This window comes from Mytilus trossulus, chromosome 4, assembly GCF_036588685.1.
Source record: "Mytilus trossulus isolate FHL-02 chromosome 4, PNRI_Mtr1.1.1.hap1, whole genome shotgun sequence".
NCBI lineage: Eukaryota > Metazoa > Mollusca > Bivalvia > Mytilida > Mytilidae > Mytilus > Mytilus trossulus.
Genome location: NC_086376.1, coordinates 12,479,010 through 12,502,152, shown reverse-complemented (window position 1 = coordinate 12,502,152; position 23,143 = coordinate 12,479,010). Strand labels below are relative to the sequence as shown.

The following is a 23,143-nucleotide window of genomic DNA, read 5'->3' as shown; positions in this document are numbered from 1 at the left end:
AGATGCATCTAAGGAATCTGGTGAACCATCTAAAATAAGTGTGGTGTCATCAGCATATTGTGATATCAAAAATTCAGAGTCTTCAATAGTAATACCTTTTATGTTTTCGTTTTTTCTAAGTAATATTCCTAAAATTTCTGCACATAACAAGAAAATGTAAGGAGATAAAGGATCCCCTTGTCTGCAACCTCTTTCAATTGTAAAAAAATCTGATAGAAAATTATTCTGCGTTATTGCTGATTTAGTATTTGTAAAAAAAGTTTTAACCCAATGTTTTATGGAATTTCCAAAGTTGAAAAAGTCAAGAACTTGTTCTATGAAAATCCAGGATATTGTATCAAAAGCTTTTTCGAAGTCAATGAGGAGGAGAATGCCTGGGATATCATTTTCTTCAGTGTAGTGTAGTAAATCGTATATTAATCTGGTGTTTTCACCAATAAATCTACCAGGTATAAATCCGGTCTGGTCATTATTAATTAAAATTGTTAAAACTGACTTTATCCTTTCTGCAATGCAACTTGATGCTAATTTATATATATTATTTAAAAGACTGATTGGCCGCCAATTCTTCATGTATTGTTTTGGTTTGTCACCTTTTGGAATGCAAGTTATAATTCCTTGTTTTTGGGTAATAGACATTTCCCCTTGATTATAGCCATATTGAATTGATCTATGTATGAATTTACCTATATCAATCCAAAAAAATTTAAGAAATTCATTTGTATATCCATCAGATCCAGGGCTTTTCTCATTTTTCATTCTTTTAATTGCATCAGTCAATTCTATAAATGATATTTCCCCTTCTAACGACTCTTTCATATTTTCAGATAATTTTGGTATATCTTTATGGGGTAAAGCATTATTCAGATTAATAGATTTTATAGTCTCATTTTTGGAATATAGATTTTTGTAATAATTTTTAGCTTCGTTTAGAATTTGTTTTTGGTTTTCAATTATATTTCCTGATTGATCAATTAATTTAGGAATTGTTTTATTGACATAATTTTTTGTCTCTAAATTTATGAAAAACTTTGACGGTTTCTCTCCTTCTTCTACCCATTGTGTTTTTGACCTTATGTATTGACCCCTCATTTTATTTTGTCTGATAATTCTAAGTTCCGTTTTCTTTTTTTCTATCTGTTCCAAAATTTCATCTGTTTGGGTTATTTCTTCCAACTTGTTTATATCTTCAGCTAGCAAATGTTCTAATTTATTTGTTTCTTTCTTTTTAAATGAAGCATACGATATTGTTTTCCCCCTTATTTCAGTTAACAATGTTTCTAAAAATAATTGATCACTTATTGTGAACTCAATTTCACTAGGGTCTACTAAGTTTAGGTTTTCTCGATTATATACAAGAGAAGCATATTGTTCTTTAGTTTTATTTATTACCTCTTTTACAATATGGATATAATCTGGATCATATAAAAGAGAATTGTTAAATTTCCATAAACCCCTCCCAATTCTGAAGTTATTAAGTTTTATTTGTAAAATAATAGGCGAGTGATCTGATCTATAACTATTTTGTATCTTTAAGTCATGTACATTTGGATAAAAGCTCTGTGAAACTAAAAAAAAATCTAGTCTGGCCTGTTTTATAGGGTTTGGTTTCCTCCAAGTATATCTTTTACTTTCTGGATATAGTTCTCTAAATGGATCAGTTAAGTTGTAAATTTCCTTTATATCTAACACTCTTTCCTTAGCTTTTGGATTATTTATATTTAAGTAATTAAAAGTATCAAGGTCTTGATTTTGCACTAAGTTATAATCTCCTGTCACAATGACAGTATGATTATCAAATTCTTCAATTATTTCGCTAACTTTATCATAAAAATCAGGACTGTCACTATTTGGACCATATAATGTAATTAAAGTAATATTGTTATCTTCAATTTTAATATTTAATCCTAATAGATTTCCATTTTGATCTTTTTTGCTTTGTAAAATCTTATATTCAAAATTATTATTAAATAAAATGGCCACTCCTCTTTGATTTGAAGAAAAGGAACTAAAGACGCATTCTCCACCCCATTGATTCTTAACAAATTGTTCATCTTTTTCAGAAAAGTGTGTATCTTGAAGACAATACATGCTACAATCTTTTGCTCTTAGATAGTCTAAAACATCTCTTCGCTTTTCAATTGAATTAAGTCCTTGGCAGTTGTATGAGACAATCTGAATAAGATTATTTTTCATTTAGAGTATAAATGACATAAACAGTTTGAAACATTATTTATATAAAATGACAGAAAAAGTCCCACACAACTGACAATAAGTAAAGAAAATTTAACACAATGTATGTTATGTACTAATGGTCTGGTCTCTGATTCAAACATGATGTTAATTGTAATACTTCTGCTATAAATTTCTATATCTTCATGTATATTTGCCAATAAAATAATAAAGAAAATAATAAAACATTGTACAGAAAAGAAATGAAAAAAAAATGAGTAAAAAATAAATGAAAATAATAAATATGAGTAAGTCAATAAATACAGGATATATACCTACAAATGGTATAGTCACCCAGCTTACTGAAATTACAATTTATAGTCTGTTGTGAGAAAAAAGGGGGGATTGTTATACTTTGAACAAAGGTTAACATTATGAAATGATCATTCATTGGTCAGAAAATATAACTTGATTTATGAATAAATCAGCTGTACTCATCATTCTTTTGAATCCTTGATTAAATAATATTTTTTTAAGTATTTAAATATACTGAGCACAGCTCTTGTTTCAAACTAAAAAAAAAAAAAAATCCAAATGCAATGAATATCTTTTGAGTTATTTCCCTTTGATTGCAAAAAGTAGAGTGTTGTTAGATCTTGATAATTATCTTTGTCTTTACTTTTCCTAAAGTGTGATATAAGGATGTTTTGGTTAAAGTTATTTTTATTTTGTAGTGTCACTGTAAAGGTTTCATTGCATGTTTATGAACATCTTTGGTATAAATATTATCCATTAAGAAATCTGTACTATAGTACCTGAAACTTTAGTCATAAAAGTGGATTATGTAAATGAAAACAATATATGTAACAGCAACTTAACAACTACTACCTGTTTTTAAGGAGCAATGTAATAAATTATTGCAATGCATATCAAAGCTTCCTATTCATAATATGAAGTCATAGCTTATTGGACTCAAGATAATGCAAACTTTATGCTAATTCTAATTTCATCTATCCATGTGTTCAGAAAAAGAAAGGCCTGCTTTAAATTTTAATATAAGTTATAAATGAATTAATTATCACTGTTAATTAAAAAGCTATATAAATTATAAAGTCTAAATTAACGATTATGTTAACCGGCATTGTTTTGTAGTACTGTATCATTATAAATTGTGATTAATACTATGTATTATTCCTGTTTTTACACATGTATGTGTCTGACTATGTACAAGTATCATATTATATTATGTGTAGCCGTCATTTTGGACCAATTAATATTCTGTACCAGGATACATGTAAGTAAGTCATGGTTATACATGTTATATCGCGACATTACATGTGTACAGAAGTAACTCTTTTATCTAGGAACCTATATATCATATAAATCAATATAAGATTAATTCGCCATCTCAGAATCTATAGCAATGTTAGTAAAACGTACACCAAATTGTTTTGATTGGTTTGATAATAATATAATGTAACTTAATTGGCTAAAGTTTTGTACATGTACATCTTAATTTCAAGAGTAATTATTTTAATAATGGCCTTCAGCTTCTGAAACGGTGAATTATCAAGTTTGATAACAACATGCTAAACATGCTAAAGGCATATATTCTGATTTAAATACACAGCAAAAGCAGGAAATTTGCAAATCAAAAAAAGCTAATACAATGCAACTATTTTCTAAAGCTGAACAAAAAATAAAAAAAATCAGAGCAAAAACACAACATAAAAATAGCAAAACATAAGCACGCATAAAAAAAAAAAAAAAAAAAGAAGCACAAAACAACAAAAAAAGAATAAGAAAATGCAAAAACATCAAACAAGCACACTTTTTACTTACTGTTCTTTTTTTTAAACCTGAAATATATATAATAGGCACATAGTTTTAGAAACATGGATATATATTAATTTATAGATCTAAATAGCTGGCGATAAAACATGAAAATTTTAAATAAATAACAAGCATGCTTGTCAAAAGAAGAAAATATATACATTGTATGTGCTTGTTATTTAATGACCGTCAGTATATTGTCAAAAGTACATTAAGTGTATCATCTGATCATGGAGGCAAAAACAAAAAAGACAATCTTCATTTATAAGGTAAGCAACAGAGAGCCTCTCTCCTTAGAAACCAATTATCTTTTGAGTTTGTACGTGTTTGTAGGAGAAGACGGGTTCCAACCACCTTGATTCTTGTTTGCAGATGTTCCTCATTCCTAATTGTGTAAGCCAACTTTGCGAGCTCATGCCTCGATTCTTTCATGACTGGGGGTAAATCATCAACAATGCGCATATGTTTGTTTGACAAATTATAACCTTTTGATAGGACGTACTGTTTGTCTCCATGATGGATAAAGCGGACTATAATAGGAGAAGGCCTTTTTATCTGGTCTGATGTTTGCCTTGATGGAATACGATGAGCGTTGGCAAAAGGGAAGCTATCAGCCTTTTCTTTATCTATTTTTAGATCTTGGGTGAAAAAAGTATTAAGAACTTCAAATATATCTTCATGATCACTTTCTGGCACTCCATAAATAAGGGCGTTATATTTTCTCTCATGTTTTTCTAATAAAACCTGTTGTTCATGCAGAATAGAAATTTTTTTTTCTAGACTTGTTCTAAATATGTTTAACTTCTTATCTGCTACCCTGTTAATTTCTAGTTCAATGTGACCAACACCTTTTTCTAGCTCAAGATGGTCCTCCCGTAATTTTTGAACCTCAAGTTTTGTGTTTTTAACATCAGTTTTAACCTCATCTACCTCAGATTTTATTTCTGTTACTATGCGTGTGAAGCGGTCCTCTATATTGTCTAGCTTGTTGGATAATATTCCTACTTTTCCGTCTATACCAATAATAAGCTGTTTCAGTTCAGAAATAGACTCAACGGTAGCCATAGTCATAAAAAGAAAGTAGTTTTCAGTTAAATAGGTGATGACCGATAGGAGTCTCGTACCTTGTTACTTGTTACTTGTAAAAAAGTTCAAAAATAAGCATTATTCTTGGTTTTCGCACAATAACTTCAGTTTAAGTAAATAGAAATCAATGAAATTTAAACACAATGTTTATGACCACAAAAGGAAGGTTGGTATTGATTTTGGGAGTTTAGGTCCCAAAAGTTCAGGAATAAGGGGCCAAAAAGGGACCCAAATAATCATTTTTCTTGGTTTTCGCACCATAACGTTAGTATAAGTAAATAGAAATCTATGAAATTTAAACACAAGGTTTATGACCATAAAAGGAAGGTTTGTATTGATTTTGGGAGTTTTGGTCCCAACAGTTAAGGAATAAGGGGCCCAAAGGGTCCAAAATTAAACTTTGTTTGATTTCATCAAAATTGAATAATTGGGTTTCTTTGATATGCCAAATCTAACTGTGTATGTAGATTCTTAACTTTTGGTCCCGTTTTCAAATTGGTCTACATTAAAGTCCAAAGGGTCCAAAATTAAACTTAGTTTGATTTTGACAAAAAATGAATCGGTTGGGTTCTTTGATATGCTGAATCTAAAAATGTACTTAGATTCTTGATTATTGGCCCAGTTTTCAAGTTGGTCCAAATCGGGGTCCAAAATTAAACTTTGTTTGATTTCATCAAAAATTGAATAAATGGGGTTCTTTGATATGCCAAATCTAACTGTGTATGTAGATTCTTCATTTTTGGTCCTGTTTTCAAATTGGTCTACATTAAAGTCCAAAGGGTCCAAATTTAAACTTAGTTTGATTTTAACAAAAATTGAAATCTTGGGGTTCTTTGATATGCCGAGTCCAAACATGTACTTAGATTTTTTATTATGGTCCCAGTTTTCAAGTTGGTCCAAATCAGGATCTAAAATTATTATATTAAGTATTGTGCAATAGCAAGTCTTTTCAATTGCACAGTATTGTTCAATGGCAAGAAATATCTAATTGCACAATATTGTGAAATAGCCAATTTTTTCTTAATTAGAGTTATCTTTCTTTGTCCAGAATAGTAAGCAAGAAATATCTAATTGCACAATATTGTGCAATAGCAAGATTTTTTTTTAATTTGAGTTATCTTTCTTTGTCCAGAATCAACTTAAATCTTTGTTATATACAATATACAATGTATATTCACCTTTTACTACCAACTGATAAATTAAAATAATCTTTACCATTCAGTGATAACAAGCATTTTTTTTACATCTTAATATTTTATGATTTATTTAAATGAGTAGTTATTGTTGCAAACTTCATTAGAAATTTTAATTGAGATTAGTTTTGGAATAAGGGAAAGGGGGATGTGATTAAAAAAATTGGGTTCAATTTTGACATGGCTAAAATTAGAACATAGTGGTAAAATGCAGTTTTTGATTTATATCTTTGAAACTAAGACATTTAGGGCAAATCTTTCAAGATTTAAATGTCCACCAGAATAAGATCTAACCCCTCACAAATTTTCAGATGAATCCGACAACTCGTTGGGTTGCTGCCCTAAAATTGTTAATTTTAAGGAAATTTTGCAGTTTTTGGTTATTATCTTGAATACTATTATAGATAGAGATAAACTGTAAACAGCAATACTGTTCAGCAAAGTAAGATCTACAAATAAGTCAACATGATCAAAATTGTAAGAGGACCCCTTTAGGAGTTATTGCCCTTTATAGTCAATATTGAACAACTTTTCGTCATTTTTGTAACTTGTACAAAAATCTTCTTTTCTAAAACTAGTGGCCAAATTTAAACAAATTTGGCCACAATACTAGGGTATTTATTTAAAAAAAGTGTCTAATGACCCCACCTACCAACCGAGATGACCGACATCAGTAAATACAGTATCAGGTGAGCGACACAGGCTCTTGAGAGCCTCTAGTTTTTATATTTAGCATAATAAATTTTCTTTCATTTTCTATTTTTCCTATTTTCTGACCAAATTACCATCTTCTGGATCAATCATCTTCAGGAGTTTAAGCCAAACATTTGATTGGCTATGCAAAATATTAAAGGAGAAAATTGATAAATCAACACAGAATATTTCAGGATAAAAAAGGCATTTGTCCAAATGTTGGGAAGAGTAGTAATTTTCCTACTTGCTAATCCATTTACATGTAATATTTTATATTCTAGGAGAAAACTGAGTTTCTGATACAAGCAAAGGAGAGACTTCATGACAAGCTTAATGCAAGAAATTCTCTGGCTTCTGTAAATAAAAGTCCTGAGGTAAAGCAAATAAATTGTGAAGTACACATGTATTTTTCGTTTTCATGGGTTTTAATGCCACACATTTGACAAATTTTGTTGTGATAAGTTTTACTATTGAGTAAACATTAAGACTCATAGTTAACAATTATTCTTTGTAAAGAAACGAACGCCCTCATTCATTGTAGATCAGTTAATTGGTGACACTCATTGTAAAGGAGCACAAAATTATATATAATACCCTGTAACTTATATAATTATACCCCACGCAACTATCTGTCTATCTGTCTGTCCATCAGTCCTGTTTCTTATCATTGCACCTCCTTTCAAACCACACAACAAAATTTCATGAAACTTTGTAGATAATAAGGACATACTATGTAGATGTGTATATCGACAGGAAATTATAATTCAATTTCTTTTTCTTGAACAATTTTTTTTTCTTACAGTTATTTTATTTCTGCAGTGACACTGTGGGTTTGTGGGTTATGTGAAAGTGCTAAGATTCTTTAATTTTATTTAATTGTTTAACAATCATAACCATATTTTGTTTTATATTTGCAGAAAAATAGCAGTGAAATTTTACTGGAAAGCAAAACACCAAACAATCCCAAGACAACTTCCAAGATGGCTGCCTTGCTGAGTTATTCATCACCTTCTCCAATATCACCCATCTTGCTGTCATCAACAAAATCAATTCATAAAGCTTTCAAACCTCCAAGCTTGACTAGATAATAAATCATGTTAAAAAAGTCATTATAAAATCCTCTATTTTAATTGTGAGATTTATTCATTTTCATTTTTTTTCAATTATTGATTTGCTGTTTCAATAATGTTAAAATATACTTGGTTATTTACTACTTAAATTCTAATTCCTTGCCTTTTTAGCTCACCTGGCCCAAAGGGCCAAGTGAGCTTTTCTCATCACTTGGCGTCCGTCGTCCGTCGTCATCCGGCGTTAGCTTTTACAAAAATCTTCTCCTCTGAAACTACTGGGCCAAATCAAACCAAACTTGGCCACAATCATCATTGGGGTATCTAGTTTAAAAAATGTGTGGCATGACCCGGTCATTCAACCAAGATGGCGGCCACGGCTAAAAATAGAACATAGGGGTAAAATGCAGTTTTTGGCTTATAACTCAAAAACCAAAACATTTAGAGGAAATCTGACATGGGGTAAAAATGTTTATCAGGTCAATATCTATCTGCCCTGAAATTTTCAGATGAATTGGACAATCGGTTGTTGGCTTGCTGCCCTCCAATTGGTAATTTTTAAAGAAATTTTGCCGTTTTTGGTTATTATCTTGAATACTATTATAGATAGAGATAAACTGTAAACAGCAATAATGTTCAGCAAAGTAAGATCTACAAATAAGTCAACATGACCTAAATGGTCAATTGACCCCTTAAGGAGTTATTGCCCTTTATAGTCAATTTTTAACAATTTTCATTAATTCGGTAAATTTATGTAAATTTTTACCAAATATTTTTCTCTGTTACTAATGGGCAAGGTTCATTATAGATATAATTGTAAGAAGCAAGAACGTTCAGTAAAGTAAGAACTTCAATCACCATCACCAAAATACAATTTTGTCATGAATCCATTTGTGTCCTTTGTTTAATATGCACATAGACCAAGGTGAGCGACACAGGCTCTTTAGAGCCTCTAGTTTTTTTATTGCAATTGAAATGAAAATGTATGTTTCAAATAATTATTCAAATTTTAAAAAAAACCTGAGATGATACAAACAAGTCTATTTTACTTTTTAGTGCTATCGACAATTAGTTTTTAAATATTTTATGAGTCTTAAAAAACAGATAATTTTATTTTTAATGTAACAGGTTAATGAATAAAATTGTGACACAATAATTTTTGTGAAATAAACTTAGTGGTCAGAACTAAAAAAAAACATGCAAAAGACCAGTATTTTTATCATATCACTTGCTTCCAAGCATTATAACTACTCAAAAAAGAAAATGAGAAAAAACTTGGATAATATTATGTAGAATTCAATCAATAAGTTCAAAGTTTTATCAAAATATTGTCGAAAACAATTGATTTAGGAATAATAGTATTTACTTTTTTACAGTTGTTCCTCATCATATAAACCAATGTTTGTATTCTTTGTGTCAGTTTTGTTAAAAATAACATTTAACAGATGTACATTTATCTTTACCTATTTTTTTCAGATTTATTTTCTCTTCCTACATTTGATACCTTGCTTCTTAATATTCAGTATATGTAGTTCTATTTAAGTTTATATGAGAAATGAGAGGACATTTCATTTGATTGTTTTATTTGGGTAGTGTAACATATCAACCATACAGTTGCATGACATTTTTAGCTCACCTGGCCAGTGTGAGCTTTTCTCATCACTTGGCGTCCGTTGTCTGTCGTCGTCCGTCGTCGTCGTCCATCGTCGTCGTCCGTCGTCGTTAACTTTTACAAAAATCTTCTCCTCTGAAACTACTGGGCTAAATTAAACTAAACTTGGCCACAATCATCATTGGGGTATCTAGTTTAAAAAATGTGTGGCGTGACCTGTCAAACCAACCAAGATGGCCGCCATGGCTAAAAATAGAACATAGGGGTAAAATGCAGTTTTTGGCTTATAACTCAAAAACCGAAGCATTAAGAGCAAATCTGACATGGGGGTATAATTGTTTATCAGGCCAAGATCTATCTGCCCTGAAATTTTCAGATGAATGGGACAACCAGTTGTTGGGTTGCTGCCCCTGAATTGGTAATTTTATGGAAATTTTGTCCGTTTTCACTTATTATCTTGAATATCATTATAGATAGAGATAAACTGTAAACAGCAATAATGTTCAGCAAAGTAAGATTTACAAATAAGTCAACATGACCAAAATGGTCAGTTGACCCCTTTAGGAGTTATTGCCCTTTAAAGTCAATTTTTAACCATTTTTTGTAAATCTTGTATATCTTTTACAAATATCTTCTCCTCTGAAACTGATGGGCCAAATTAATCCAGTCTTGGCCACAATCATCTTTTGGATATCTACTTTGAAAAATGTGTGGCGTGACCGGGCCAACCAACCAAGATGGCCACCATGGCTAAATATGGACATGGGGGTAAAATGCAGTTTTTGGCTTATAACTAAAAAACAAAAGCATTTAGAGCAAATTTGACGTGGGTTAAATTGTACATCAGGACAAGATCTATCTGCCCTGAAATTTTCAGACAACCCGTTATTGGGTGACTGCCCCTGAATTTGTAATTTGAAGGGAATATTGTCCGTTTTCACTTATTATCTTGAATATCATTATAGATAGAGATAAACTGTAAACAGCAATAATGTTCAGCAAAGTAAGATTTACAAATAAGTCAACATGACCAAAATTGTCAGTTGACCCCTTTAGGAGTTATTGCCCTTTAAAGTCAATTTTTAACCATTTTTCGTAAATTTTGAAATCTTTTACAAAATCTTCTCCTCTGAAACTGCTTGGCCAAATTAATCCAAACTTGGCTACAATCATCTTTGGGTTATCTAGTTCAAAAAATGTGTGGCGTGACCCGGCCAACCAACCAAGATGGCCGCCACGGCTAAAAATGGACATAGGGGTAAAATGCAGTTTTTGGCTTATAACTCAAAAACCAAAGCATTTAAAGCAAATCTGATTGCGTTAAATTGTTCATCAGGTCTAGATCTATCTGTCCTGAAATTTTCAGATGAATCGGACAACCCGTTATTGGGTTACTACCCCTGAATTGGTAATTTTAAGGGAATTTTGTCAGTTTTCGCTTATTATCTTGAATATGATTATAGATAGAGATAAACTGTAAACAGCAATAATGTTCAGCAAAGGAAGATTTATAAATAAGTCAACATGACTGAAATGGTCAATTGACCCCCTTAGGAGTTATTGTCCTTTATAGTCAATTTTTAACGATTTTCATAAAATTTGTAAACATTTTCCACTGAAACTACCAGGCCAAGTTCAATATAGATAGAGATAATTGTAGCAAAAAGAATGTTCAGTAAAGTAAGATTTTTAAACACATCACCATCACCAAAATATAATTTTGTAATGAATCTATCTGCTTCCTTTGTTTGATATTCACATAGACCAAGGTGAGCGACACAGGCTCTTTAGAGCCTCTAGTTTTATTTTAGAAATATAAAAAAAAGAATAACATTTGCATCACATCATAAACAATTAAGCTACAGTGCATGGCCAAAATTATTAGCCCATATACATTTCATATGAAAACATCTTTTCAAAACTTTCTTTTATTTGGTCATTGTGTTGTCATCAATTGTTTTCTATTGGCATGAACAAGGAATAATTTCTAACATTACAATTTGGTTGAAATTTGGCATTTTATTTAAAGATTTTTTTGTAACTTTTGTTTAAATCATCAAGAAATGAAATAAACCAATGACAATTCTGCTTCTATTGGTACAAAGAATTTACGATAAAATCTGACCAGAAATGACACCATGATATATTTTTGGAATAAAATCGAGTTTTATATGAAATGTATAGTGAAAAATCGTCAGTGAAGAATACTTACGGCCATGTACCGTATATGATTACACTGAATGTGAAAGGCAATGCAAGTTTTTAAATAATATAATTATGCTCTTACTAGACACTTATAAAAAGAATATTTATTAAAAATAAGTGAAACAATCAAACAACAACAAATAATTTATTACAGTCTCACCTCAAATCAATAATCATGTTTAATTGGGATTTATTTAGAGATTGAATATTAAACCTTTTCAAAGAATGTGTTATGTTGAAAATTGAATACCATATATATTCAAGCTAAAAATAAAAGTTCATATCAAATTTAATTTTCATTTAAAGAGTTCTATTGTGTGGAATACCGTATAGCGGGTTATTTTCGCGGGGTGCAAATTTTCACTTATTTTCGCAGACAGAACTAAATCGCCAAAATAAATTCTGCCAAATTAAAGGTGTACATAAAAAGGTATTAATAAAGGTTTTTAATTCCGCCAAAATAATAACCGCCAAAATATTTCGTATACCTTGTTCAATGAAAATCGCGAAATTTTACACCTGCGAAAATAACCCGCGATACGGTATATAAAATAAATATATAAAACTGTTATCATTTATGTCATGGTGCTTATAATACACCTGTTATTGTTATGTGTTGTTATAAATTTATACTTTGTTATTAATAAAATGATAAAAGCTATGACTTCATTCTCTCTGAACAATTTTGACACGAATCAATTGGTGTGTGTCGAGCCTGCAACTTTTGTTGCAGAAAACTCTAGGGATAGTGATGTGTCAGCATTAACTAACTACTTCTAAGCACAATATTTTTTTAATTATTTTTATAATACATGTCAGGCTGGCAGTTTTTTTTTTTAACTTGACCTCACTTTCATGGTTCATTGCTAAGTTTTTGTGTTTTGGTCTGTTTTACAAAAACTATAAGCAATATATCAACTATATTTGGTGTATGGAATAATTGTAAGGTGTACATGTCCAACTTGCAGGTGTCATCTGACCTTGACCTTATTTTCATGGTTCATATACTTCATTGGTCATTGTTAAATTGTATGGTTAAGTTTGTTTCTTGGATACTATAAACAATAATTCACTGTATTTATGGTCTGATTTACTAATTTTCTTGGATCGTGTTAAGTTAATAAGATATTTGTAGCAAAGCTTTATATTTAGGACTATAAACATAAAAGCAATGATCAATAAAGTAGGTGAGACACGTCTACATGTGCCATTTTGTTTTCTGTCGGGATAGTTTTGCCACCAACTGATATCCTTATATTTGTAAACTGCCGCAGTAGTCTCTTGATAGTGAGGTTATCTTGTGTAATGTATGTTATGGGTTTGAAACCCAGCCTGGCCAAACTAAAGATTTGATATTTCGATTTGCTGCTTAACACACAGTTTTTAGGAGTAAATGCTTCAACAGGTTGACTGAAGAGTCCGATAATGTGTCCAGATAGTTTGACAGATCTGCCTGAGCATGCATTGTGAATTAGCACATTTAAAAATCCAGCTCATTATTTGGTCTTGTACAAAACAGGTTTCATGTTCATGTACTAATCATGTAATGTGTGAACTATTTGCCAATCAAATGTTGTCCGTGCATTAACTCCTGAACCATTCAACCAAAGCTTTTAAAATTTTAATATGTTGTTACTGACAACTAAGTGAAGGTCAAGCTCAATAATGGCGATTTTGACTTTTACCGTTCAGGAGTTATGGTTCTTGAAAGATTGAAAAATGGATTTTCCAGTCGTGTCTGTGCATTTACCCATGAACTGTTCTACCAAAGCTTCCTAAATTTTATTAAGTTGTTACCGATGACAAAATGAAGGTCAAGTTTAATAATGACGATTTTGACTTTTACGGTTCAGGAGTTATGGTTCTTGAAAGATTGAAAAATGGAGTTTCCAGTCGTGTCCGTGCATTTACGCATGAACTGTTCTACCAAAGCTTCCTTAATTTTAATATGTTGTTACCGATGACAAAATGGAGGTCAAGTTTAATAATGACGATTTTGACTTTTACGGTTCAGGAGTTATGGTTCTTGAACATTGAAAAATGGAGTTTCCTGTCGTGTCCGTGCATTTACGCATGAACTGTTCTACCAAAGCTTCCCAAATTTTAATATATTGTTACTGATGACAAAATGGAGGTCAAGTTCAATAATGACGATTTTGACTTTTACTTTTCAGGAGTTATGGTTCTTGAAAGATTGAAAAATGGTGTTTCCAGTCATGTCCGTGCATTTTCTCATAAACTATTCAACCAAAGCTTTTGAAATTTTTATATGTTGTTACTGATGACAAAATAGAGGTCAAGTTCAATAATGACGATTTTGACTTTTACGGTTCAGGAGTTATGGTTCTTGAAAGATCATAAAATGGTGTTTCCATTCATGTTGCATTTACTAATGAACCATTCAATCTAAGCTTTTCAAATTTTAATATGTTGATACTGACTACAAAATGGAGGTCAAATTTGATATTGATGATTTTCACTTTCAGCATTCATCAGTTATGGTTCTTGTGATATTGCCAGGACACAAATAAATGTTAATAAATCCGGTTTGCTGTCGTTGTGACAGTCTCTTGTTTGGTCTCGTTCGTTTGTCTGTCTGTCCTGCTTCAGGTTAAAGCATATTCTTCACCAAAACCACATTACTGTTGGAGGTACTGCTAGGAGCAACTTAGCAGGAAGAATAAGGTGGATGGAATGACTACAAGATGACCTTTTTCTAAACAGATCACCTAATCTATTGTTAGTGCCTAATGAGAGCTGAATTCAACCAGTTTGACAGATGTTTGCAAATTCTGAGTATTTGTCTTAAAAATTATAATATTAAAAACCAAACTTCTGTTGGAATTATTTAAAGTAAAATATGGTAATGTATGTAGTGGTAAATGCCTCCGATATCAGAAGAACCCCTCAAAAGCTGCGAGGGTACAGTGGCATCCATGTACACTCCCAATCGGGATCAATGGAGATGTGTCACTAACGTATATTTATAAGACAATTATTTTTACAAGGACAATTCATCCCACCCAGCACAAAGGGAGTGCTAGGACACAAATACAAAATACAATATGATACAAAATAATTCATTTTGGTAGGAAACATTAAGATAAAGAAGAAGAAATAAACCTTATTTTCTACTGATTACTTTTGATAATATCTACAAAATAATATTTTTTCTTCTAACTGTGAATGCGAATTATCACTATCGATTGATTAATTATGAAGTTCAAGGGTACGGACTCGGTACCCGTGGCGTGTTTTAGCAAATCCTTATAAAAACCGGATTTTTCGATTTTGTCCGTGTTCAACTTTGTGTATTTCTTTTAACATGTGTCGCTGAGAAATTTCACAACAAAAATATTGACAACTTTTAAAAACTCATAATGGTTAGTTTATATCATCGACAGTTAACTCACAGTGTTATATAAATTATCCCCTATTTACATACGTAATTATTTGACGATCTATAAGCTTATTTTTCTTCTAAAACACGATATTCAGATATAAACATGTTGCGTATGGCAGTCAAAACAAACACTGAAACAGCGATCACGATTACCGTACCTGTTGAAGATAACACAATGTGGAGCACTTTTCATCATGAGTGTTACAAATTAATGTATGATGAGAAAGTATTAAAATACATTACTATTGTATTATGGCAATAACTTGATAATATTTCGTGTTCAAATGCAGTAACGGATTAGAATATTTTACAACAAAGACAGCCCTTTTTATTGCTATTTGCTTGTCATTACATCACAGAGGTTCCTGTAAAATGTTGCTTTCATAAGAGAAAGTATACAATGCTTCCGATATATGGCCAATAGGGTCATCTTGTTCACAGAAAAAAAACACAGGGAAATTGATCTCTAATTATCTCCCCTTCCATAAATGGTTCAAGAGTTTTTTGGATTCATTAATTGAAATATCTACAAAATTTTTTTGTAACTTTGAACGAATCAAGGTGAGTTATCAACACAAAGCTGTAGAATTGTCTCTGTTTTAACCATACTGCTTAGAAACAATACTTAATTTAGCAAAATTAACAGACTAAACTTCCATTTTCTCTTGTCAATTATTATTATTTTGAATAGCCTAAAATGTTTATGAAACTTAAATGTGTCAGTGATATGGAAATTGTTTTCCATTTATTAATAGTAGTAGCCTTTCAAGTTTCATAGTTTTTAATTTATTTTCTCTATAGCCTCAGAACGAACATATAGAACTCCACAGAAAAAGACATGGCCGCAGACTGGATTATCATGAGAAAAAGTAAGTTCAGCGAACTTAAAGATTATTTTAAATATACTTCAAGAACTGTTCAGTGTGAAAGATTTGTAAATATGCCTAATGGGAGAAATGTGTACAATTAAGACTTGTTTTGTTTAATTTCTGCCACTAGACCAGACATGATTAAATTCTTAGTCTCAGTGGTGATTTTAAACTATTTATTCATGTTGAAATTTTGATAGACATTTTCAGGGTTTCACTTAAATATTGTTCAGAGAAGAATATTATTTTGGATTTTTGTGATTTCAGTCACAATTTATATTCTAAGAGGAAAACATTTTTCTTGAACTGCTGTTTACATTCTACAGTGAATACTCCATTGCTATACAATAATGGCACATACTTTTTGTTTACTCAATACTTGCATTGAAACTTTTATTTACAAAACAACATAGTTTGAAATATTCTAATACATAGAATCTAAGAAACCTGATAAAATCAGTTTAGTTATCATGCAGGCATCAGTCTAACTTAAAGATAGACAGAATAATAAGTCATATATGTGCACTCAAATGATTAATGATGTTTCTTTTGTCAGACGTAAAAAGGAAGGAAGAATGCCACATAAATTGGCAGAAAAAGCAAAGAAACTAAGAGGCATCAAGTGAGTATAAAGGACATACATATTAAACCTTTGTTTCTCTGTTTACAAGAAACCACAGGGTATCTTATTAGTTTGTTTCCTTTTAATTTAGATGGGAAACTTAAGAAAACATAAACTTCATTCATTAAATCAGATGGTACATGTATTGAATTAATTGTTTCTATTATTTTGATAAATATTCTGTGAAGTTGGAAATTTTAGTGGGGGCTTAATTTTGCGGAGCTTGCTTTAAAGATAAAATTTAAACCATTTCCCTCAATGCTTTATAAAAATTGAAAGAGAAAACTGTAAAAAGAAAACTTTGAAAAAGTGAATTTCTAAGATCTTGTACAATGTAATCTAAATCCCACATAAGTAAACTTCACTAGATATGAAGCTTTCATCAATAAGCAACAATTTATATTATCGTTCATCAGGTGAAAATAATATATCATAAAGCAGATTGTGTACATTTTCAATTGTAATTGTCTATCTTTAATTGTTTTAGGGTTGTGAAATATTCATTTTCATTTCCTCAGAATAACACTACAATTGTTTATTTCAGAGCCAAGTTATACAATAAGAAGAGACATTCAGAAAAGGTACAGATGAAGAAAACGTAAGATTTAAATTATTTAAAAATAAAATGCCATAAACAGTAACAATACATTGCAGGAAAGAGCCCAGATTTTATATGATTATGTCTCCAAGAAAAGGGAAGTAACATAGATTGAATCTTAACTATTTAGCCATAGTGTGGTAGAATGCTTTTCTAGGGTAAATGAAATTGTTGGATCAATGTCCTGCCAAGTCTAAACCGGCTCTATAAAACTTTTATATTTTATGTTTCTTTGCTAAGCATGCACCATTTTGATTTGTAAGAGCAAAGATGGATCAGCTTGGAGCCAGAATATTGAAATGCCTTCCATGGACTGATATTTTGTATGCTAACATATAAATAATCAGGCTTGTCATGTCTGAACTTTTCAAAATCAAGTTAATTCCTATAACATTGATACGAAGACTGATCCAAATGTTCTTGGTAAAAGTTTTTCAAAGACAGTTTTGGGGAATTGACTGCTTTCTAGCCATATTTTGACCAATACTGCCAGTCCAAGTCTCTAATAGTAACAGTATTGTGCTTTATATTTTTACAAATTATCTTCCTTTACAACTCATAATTAATTATTTAATTGTTAGATATATACCAGTCATATTTTACCCTGTTTGGTCAAAAATGCATTACATGCCATTGAATTTTAAACTGGTCTTGATGGGTTTTTTCACAAAAAGTTTCTAACCCATATAAGTAACATGACTAACATATACATGCACATGCAAAAAACGTTTAGGTGACCATGTGTAAGTCATTCCAATTTTCTAAGAGAAAAAATATTATGATAACATGGTTTTTTTTAGAATAAAAATGCATGAAGAAAGAAAAACAAAAAAGAAGAATGATGAAGAGGTACCAGAAGGAGCAGTACCTGCCTATCTATTAGACAGAGAGGGTCAAAGCAGGGCAAAAGTATTATCTAATATGGTCAAACAAAAAAGGAAAGAAAAGGCTGTAAGTTTTACTCATATGTTATTGTTTTAAATATCCTACTTGTACCAAAAACATATATGAAAACTGTTGAAAGCTTTATAGACTTCTTTAACTCACCTGGCTCATCAGGGATGCTTTAAAAAGTTATGATCTTCATAAAGTTCAATTAAACATCTGTTGACAGTTCTGATGCATCCACATAAGTTCGTCGTCAAGACTATTTTAATGTATTTTTGGGTTGAAGAGACTCACACAGGTAATTGTGTTGAAGAGATTTAATAAACCACTGTATGCTCTACATTGATGTGGTTTGGTTTATTTTTGTTTCATTGGGTTGCTGTCCCATTTATGTATACACCACATTTACTGTTTATTAGAAGTTGTATTCAGACATATACAGTCATAAAATATTATTCATACACAAACACTCTTCTAGGATTCCCTAAGGCAATGCCAAAATGACACTAAATTTGTATTAGTGAAAATCAAATTATTACATTTAGTATATTTAGTAAAATGAAATTTACAAGAATGTCAGCACTATTCATATTATGAATATCCTATATTATTGTAGGGTAAATGGGAAGTACCGTTACCCAAGGTCAGAGGAATGAGTGAAGGAGAGGTGTTTAAAGTTATCAAATCAGGAAAAACAAGACGTAAGTTACAACATTTATTTATCACATTTTGTTAATTGGATTTTTTACATATTATAGTTGTTTATAAAATAAATTAAATAGCATAAAAAAACTTTAAAATATCAGTTGTAAGCAATATAGTAATATACAATATAAAAGTGTTTGGATTGGGAAAATGGAAAGAGAATAATGACTTCCTTAAAAAACTATTGATACAGAAAAATGAAACATCGAAGAAATAATAGATATGAGAATCATGATCAAAATAAAGAAAATAGGATTACAATCATTATTGATAGAAAAAGAGATAACTACCCCTCCAGTAGATAATTTATATATCAAATACTTTTTTCTCTCATATACAAACAGTAGTTTAAAAAATATCTTTTGCATTTGACACATCCAATGTGAACTGGTAATATGAATTATTTAAAAAACTTGGGTGGATGACAGTTGACAATAGAATAAATTACCACAAATATTTACTTCTATATAAATGTATGCGTATGGAAGAACCAATGTACCTAGTTCAAAAGTTTAAACTGAAATCAGATATAATCCTTACTCCTTAAGAGGTGTCACTCAAGGTAATCTGATAGTTCCTAAGCCAAAAGCTGAACTATTTAAGAAATCCTTTGCTTATTCTGGATCAGTATTATGGAATGGACTACCACACAAAATGCATAAGGCTCAAAACACTTTTACTTTTAAGCAAAGTATCAAGAAGTACCTAACACAATCCTGATAAGAAATGTTTGCTACAATCATGACAATGCATTTGTAATGTATATTTTTTATTTTCATTTGATTTTTTTGACTACATGTATACTTCTTAAACAGCATTATATCTTATGTTAATAACAATACATTGAACTACATGACTGTAAATTAACTATGTGTAAATATCTGTTTTGATTGTATTGTAATTTGTATGTGAGGGCCTCAGGGAAGATTAGTTTATTGTAACTAACTGAGTTTACCCTCTTAAAATAAAGAATTTATTATTATTATTATTATTATTATAATGGATTAGAAGTAATTTACTCAAGTTGACCTTTATTTGTTTTAGGGAAAGGCTGGAAGAGAATGGTAACAAAAGTATGTTATGTAGGAGAAGGTTTCACAAGAAAACCACCCAAATTTGAGAGATTTATCAGACCTATGGTAATATATTCTTAGTACTGAAAACACCAATCATAAATGTTGGATATTGTTGTTGAATTTATGTTATGATAACCATTTAGATTGATTTGCCAATCCTTACATATAATTCTGATTCTGATTTCATATTGTATCCGTGAGTCATCGGATGACTTTTTAACTTAAGTTTTGAATTATTTGTCCTTTTGTTATATTATGCCACAAAGATGTAAATTTTTAGTTGAATATATTTCTGTCACTGATTGTGATTGCAATCAAAATACGAACTAAAAGAATTAATGCTGCATATTTTATGGTAGGCATGCAAGTGTCTAATATTTGAAAGAGGATTCAGAAAATAAAGAAATAATTTTTATATTAAAGTCATATGAAACGAGTGACTGGTGAAAAATAATGTGTTTCCAATTCTTGAATCGATGCATGTATATTTCATAAACTTAGTCTTCTGTGCACCATTTCATCATTTTTTATGCAGAGATATCGTATAGTCGTCATTTTTCTTCTCTCTCTGTCTGTTATGATTTAAGATCATTTAACAAATATGGCAGCTCATTAGTTGCCGTGTTTTGAAGCCAAAGTTAACCGATTGTCACCTTATAGTGAACATTCAACAAATAAGCATGGATATTGAGCATGTGTATAACATATACAATCATAAAATAGTTTATTTATTGACAGATCCACGTGTATTGCGATGGTCACTTGCATATACGAAAAATATGTCGGAGAATTGCTTCCTGGAAGCAAGCAATTAAAATAAACTTTTTTCTTTTTTGGACAATTTAAAGAATTTTCTTAAAAAAAAAGTATATTTACATCAGTACTATAATGAAAACTATTCATTTAGTTATAAAAATCTTATGCATTATTTTTTTTAATTTGGGGTTTCATATGACTTTTATAATTTGATACTATTATGTTTCAGGGATTACGATGTAATAAAGCACATGTAACACATCCAGAATTAAAGGCAACGTTCCATTTACCAATCATTGGAGTAAAGAAAAATCCCACATCACCCATGTATACATCATTAGGTGTAATCACTAAAGGAACAGTCATAGAGGTAACAAAATATTGAATTTATAATCATATAGTCAAATTAATTCGTGTAATAGAAAATTATATGTATATTTATAAACCTTGCTTAATCCAAGTTATAGAACTTTCTTCAGTAAGTATGAAAGTTGTTGTGACTATTAAACAAAAGAGAAATACTCATAAACAAACAGTAGATTGCAGGCCTTCAGATTTCTTTTCCAGGAAAATTACCTTCATTAAAATATGCAGATGTCTATCCGTAAAGAATGAAGCAAAACATACCAAAGTTTTGATGGTTTGGTTTACTCATCAGTTACCAATTGTTAAATTATGATGGATAAAATTTTTATATGAAATATTTTATCCAAATAAATTAAACATATAAATTTCTTTCTAGGTTAACATAAGTGAATTGGGTTTAGTAACACAAGGTGGAAAAGTCATTTGGGGTAAGTAGGATATGTTTTTAAACTGATAACTTTGAAGGTATTGCTATGCACAAAGTAATAAACAAGAATTTAAGGAATTGTCTGTTACAAATATGGCTTTGTTAAGGAAAAAAATGGGAAGAAGAAAGTTAAAGTATTTATGAGTCATTAGAAACTTATATATAAAATTATACTAAGTTTAAGTTACAGCATTGATAAACACTACTTTATAGATATAGCCCATGATCAGTGAAGTTTTGTTTCTCTTTTACTTAGACAAACCCCTTGTTAAGAACAATATTTTTCCAAGTACTTTACAGAATCACCTATCATCAGGGCTATTCCAGAAAAAAATGTATGGGGGTGTTGGAAGGCAGTTTTTGTCAGAACCCGCCACCCAGACAATTGTAATTGAGAATTATAGTGCATATAGTGTGAAAAGTTGCTCTGATACCCATCACCCATGTATTATTAATACAATGTGCCTTCCAACCCCCTAATACATTTTTTCTGGAATAGCCCTCATGTGGTTTTAATTTAAAGGTCCAAGTCTTTGGATATTCAGACCATAAAACTGTTTGTGTACTACTGCAAATACCCTTTGATACATCAGGATTCTACATCTCATTCATAATTTTTATCTGCTTTCAAAGACAATATCTATGGAATTTGAAGGACACCACCATCTCTATTGTTAATACTATGAAACTTTACAGGTTAATCAGTGAACTGGGCCACATTGAATATCGTAGCTGCTACATAGTGCTACATAGATTTTGACTATTGAACCTGTAGCTATAGACTAGCTGCTACATAAATAGTGATAGCAGCTACGTAGCCTCTACGATATTGAACTCAATTCTGATATAGAAAAAGTTTGTATTTTTTTTTGCAGGTAAATATGCTCAGGTGACAAATAATCCAGAAAATGATGGCTGTATTAATGCAGTATTACTAGTATGAAGAAGACTACAGACAATATATTGGATAACAATAGTTTATAGGCATCAGCTTCCTGGAAAGGTGTCTATAAATAATATGGATGTTATTTGTATTGTGACTGCATTTTATAACGGTACCAGAAAAAAGAAGCTTCCTTTTAAGCCGTGTCAATTATTATTTAAAGTACAGTGAAATTTTTTAGCGATATGTATAATGCACATTAATGAATATGTGATGTCATTATGAATATAAAATAAAACAATAAAAAGTGAATTTTGTAAAAATTATATATCTGCCACATCAACAATTTTTTATGTAATTACATGGTTGAGATGTTCCTTACCGCCTTCCTGGACTAATGAATGGTCTGGTGCAACACTTTAACCCTTTGGATTTTAGAGAGAGAAAAAAATTATATATTTTAGAAAGTGGATGACCTGTTTGCTTCATACTATGTTTGTAGATGCCTTATGTTACGAAGTTTGCATCTGTGATATGTCCATTGTCCTTGACCTCATTCTATATGGTACAGTGACAACTAATAAATTTTGTTTTTATACCCCCGCTTTAAAAAAGGGGGGTATACTGTTTAACCTCTTCTGTCCTTCCGTCCGTCCCATGAATATTTTTCGTCACATTTTCCTCAGGAA

The 23,143-nt window shown here is 30.6% G+C and overlaps 2 protein-coding genes across 4 annotated transcripts in view; both read left to right on the top strand.

Annotated features, from left to right (window-relative positions):
- The window catches only part of LOC134714703 (breast cancer type 2 susceptibility protein homolog), a 55,107-nt gene extending 46,096 nt beyond the window's left edge, over nucleotides 1–9,011 (top strand). For all 3 annotated transcript variants that reach the window (XM_063576203.1, XM_063576204.1, XM_063576205.1), the window contains 2 exons: nucleotides 7,259–7,351; nucleotides 7,895–9,011. In XM_063576203.1, the coding sequence (XP_063432273.1) occupies nucleotides 7,259–7,351; nucleotides 7,895–8,065 (264 nt within the window). In that variant the 3' untranslated portion in view covers nucleotides 8,066–9,011. The remainder of the gene's footprint in view (nucleotides 1–7,258; nucleotides 7,352–7,894) is intronic.
- A 6,126-nt stretch (nucleotides 9,012–15,137) lies between these two features.
- LOC134714702 (ribosome biogenesis protein NSA2 homolog) lies at nucleotides 15,138–22,766 on the top strand. Its single transcript, XM_063576202.1, has 10 exons — nucleotides 15,138–15,244; nucleotides 16,066–16,133; nucleotides 16,690–16,755; nucleotides 17,300–17,353; nucleotides 18,154–18,304; nucleotides 18,858–18,942; nucleotides 19,991–20,085; nucleotides 21,008–21,148; nucleotides 21,521–21,572; nucleotides 22,447–22,766. Exons 1-10 carry the CDS (start codon nucleotides 15,242–15,244, stop codon nucleotides 22,512–22,514), a joined length of 783 nt encoding a protein of 260 aa, XP_063432272.1. The 5' UTR covers nucleotides 15,138–15,241; the 3' UTR covers nucleotides 22,515–22,766.
- Nucleotides 22,767–23,143: the final 377 nt, after the last annotated feature.

What these genes read in the sequence shown, in the direction of transcription:
- LOC134714702 (XM_063576202.1), top strand. An exon ending in AAGAAACTAAGAGGCATCAA is followed by an intron (nt 16,756 to 17,299) that starts GTGAGTATAAAG and finishes TGTTTATTTCAG; the next exon opens with AGCCAAGTTATACAATAAGA. An exon ending in CAAATCAGGAAAAACAAGAC is followed by an intron (nt 18,943 to 19,990) that starts GTAAGTTACAAC and finishes TATTTGTTTTAG; the next exon opens with GGAAAGGCTGGAAGAGAATG.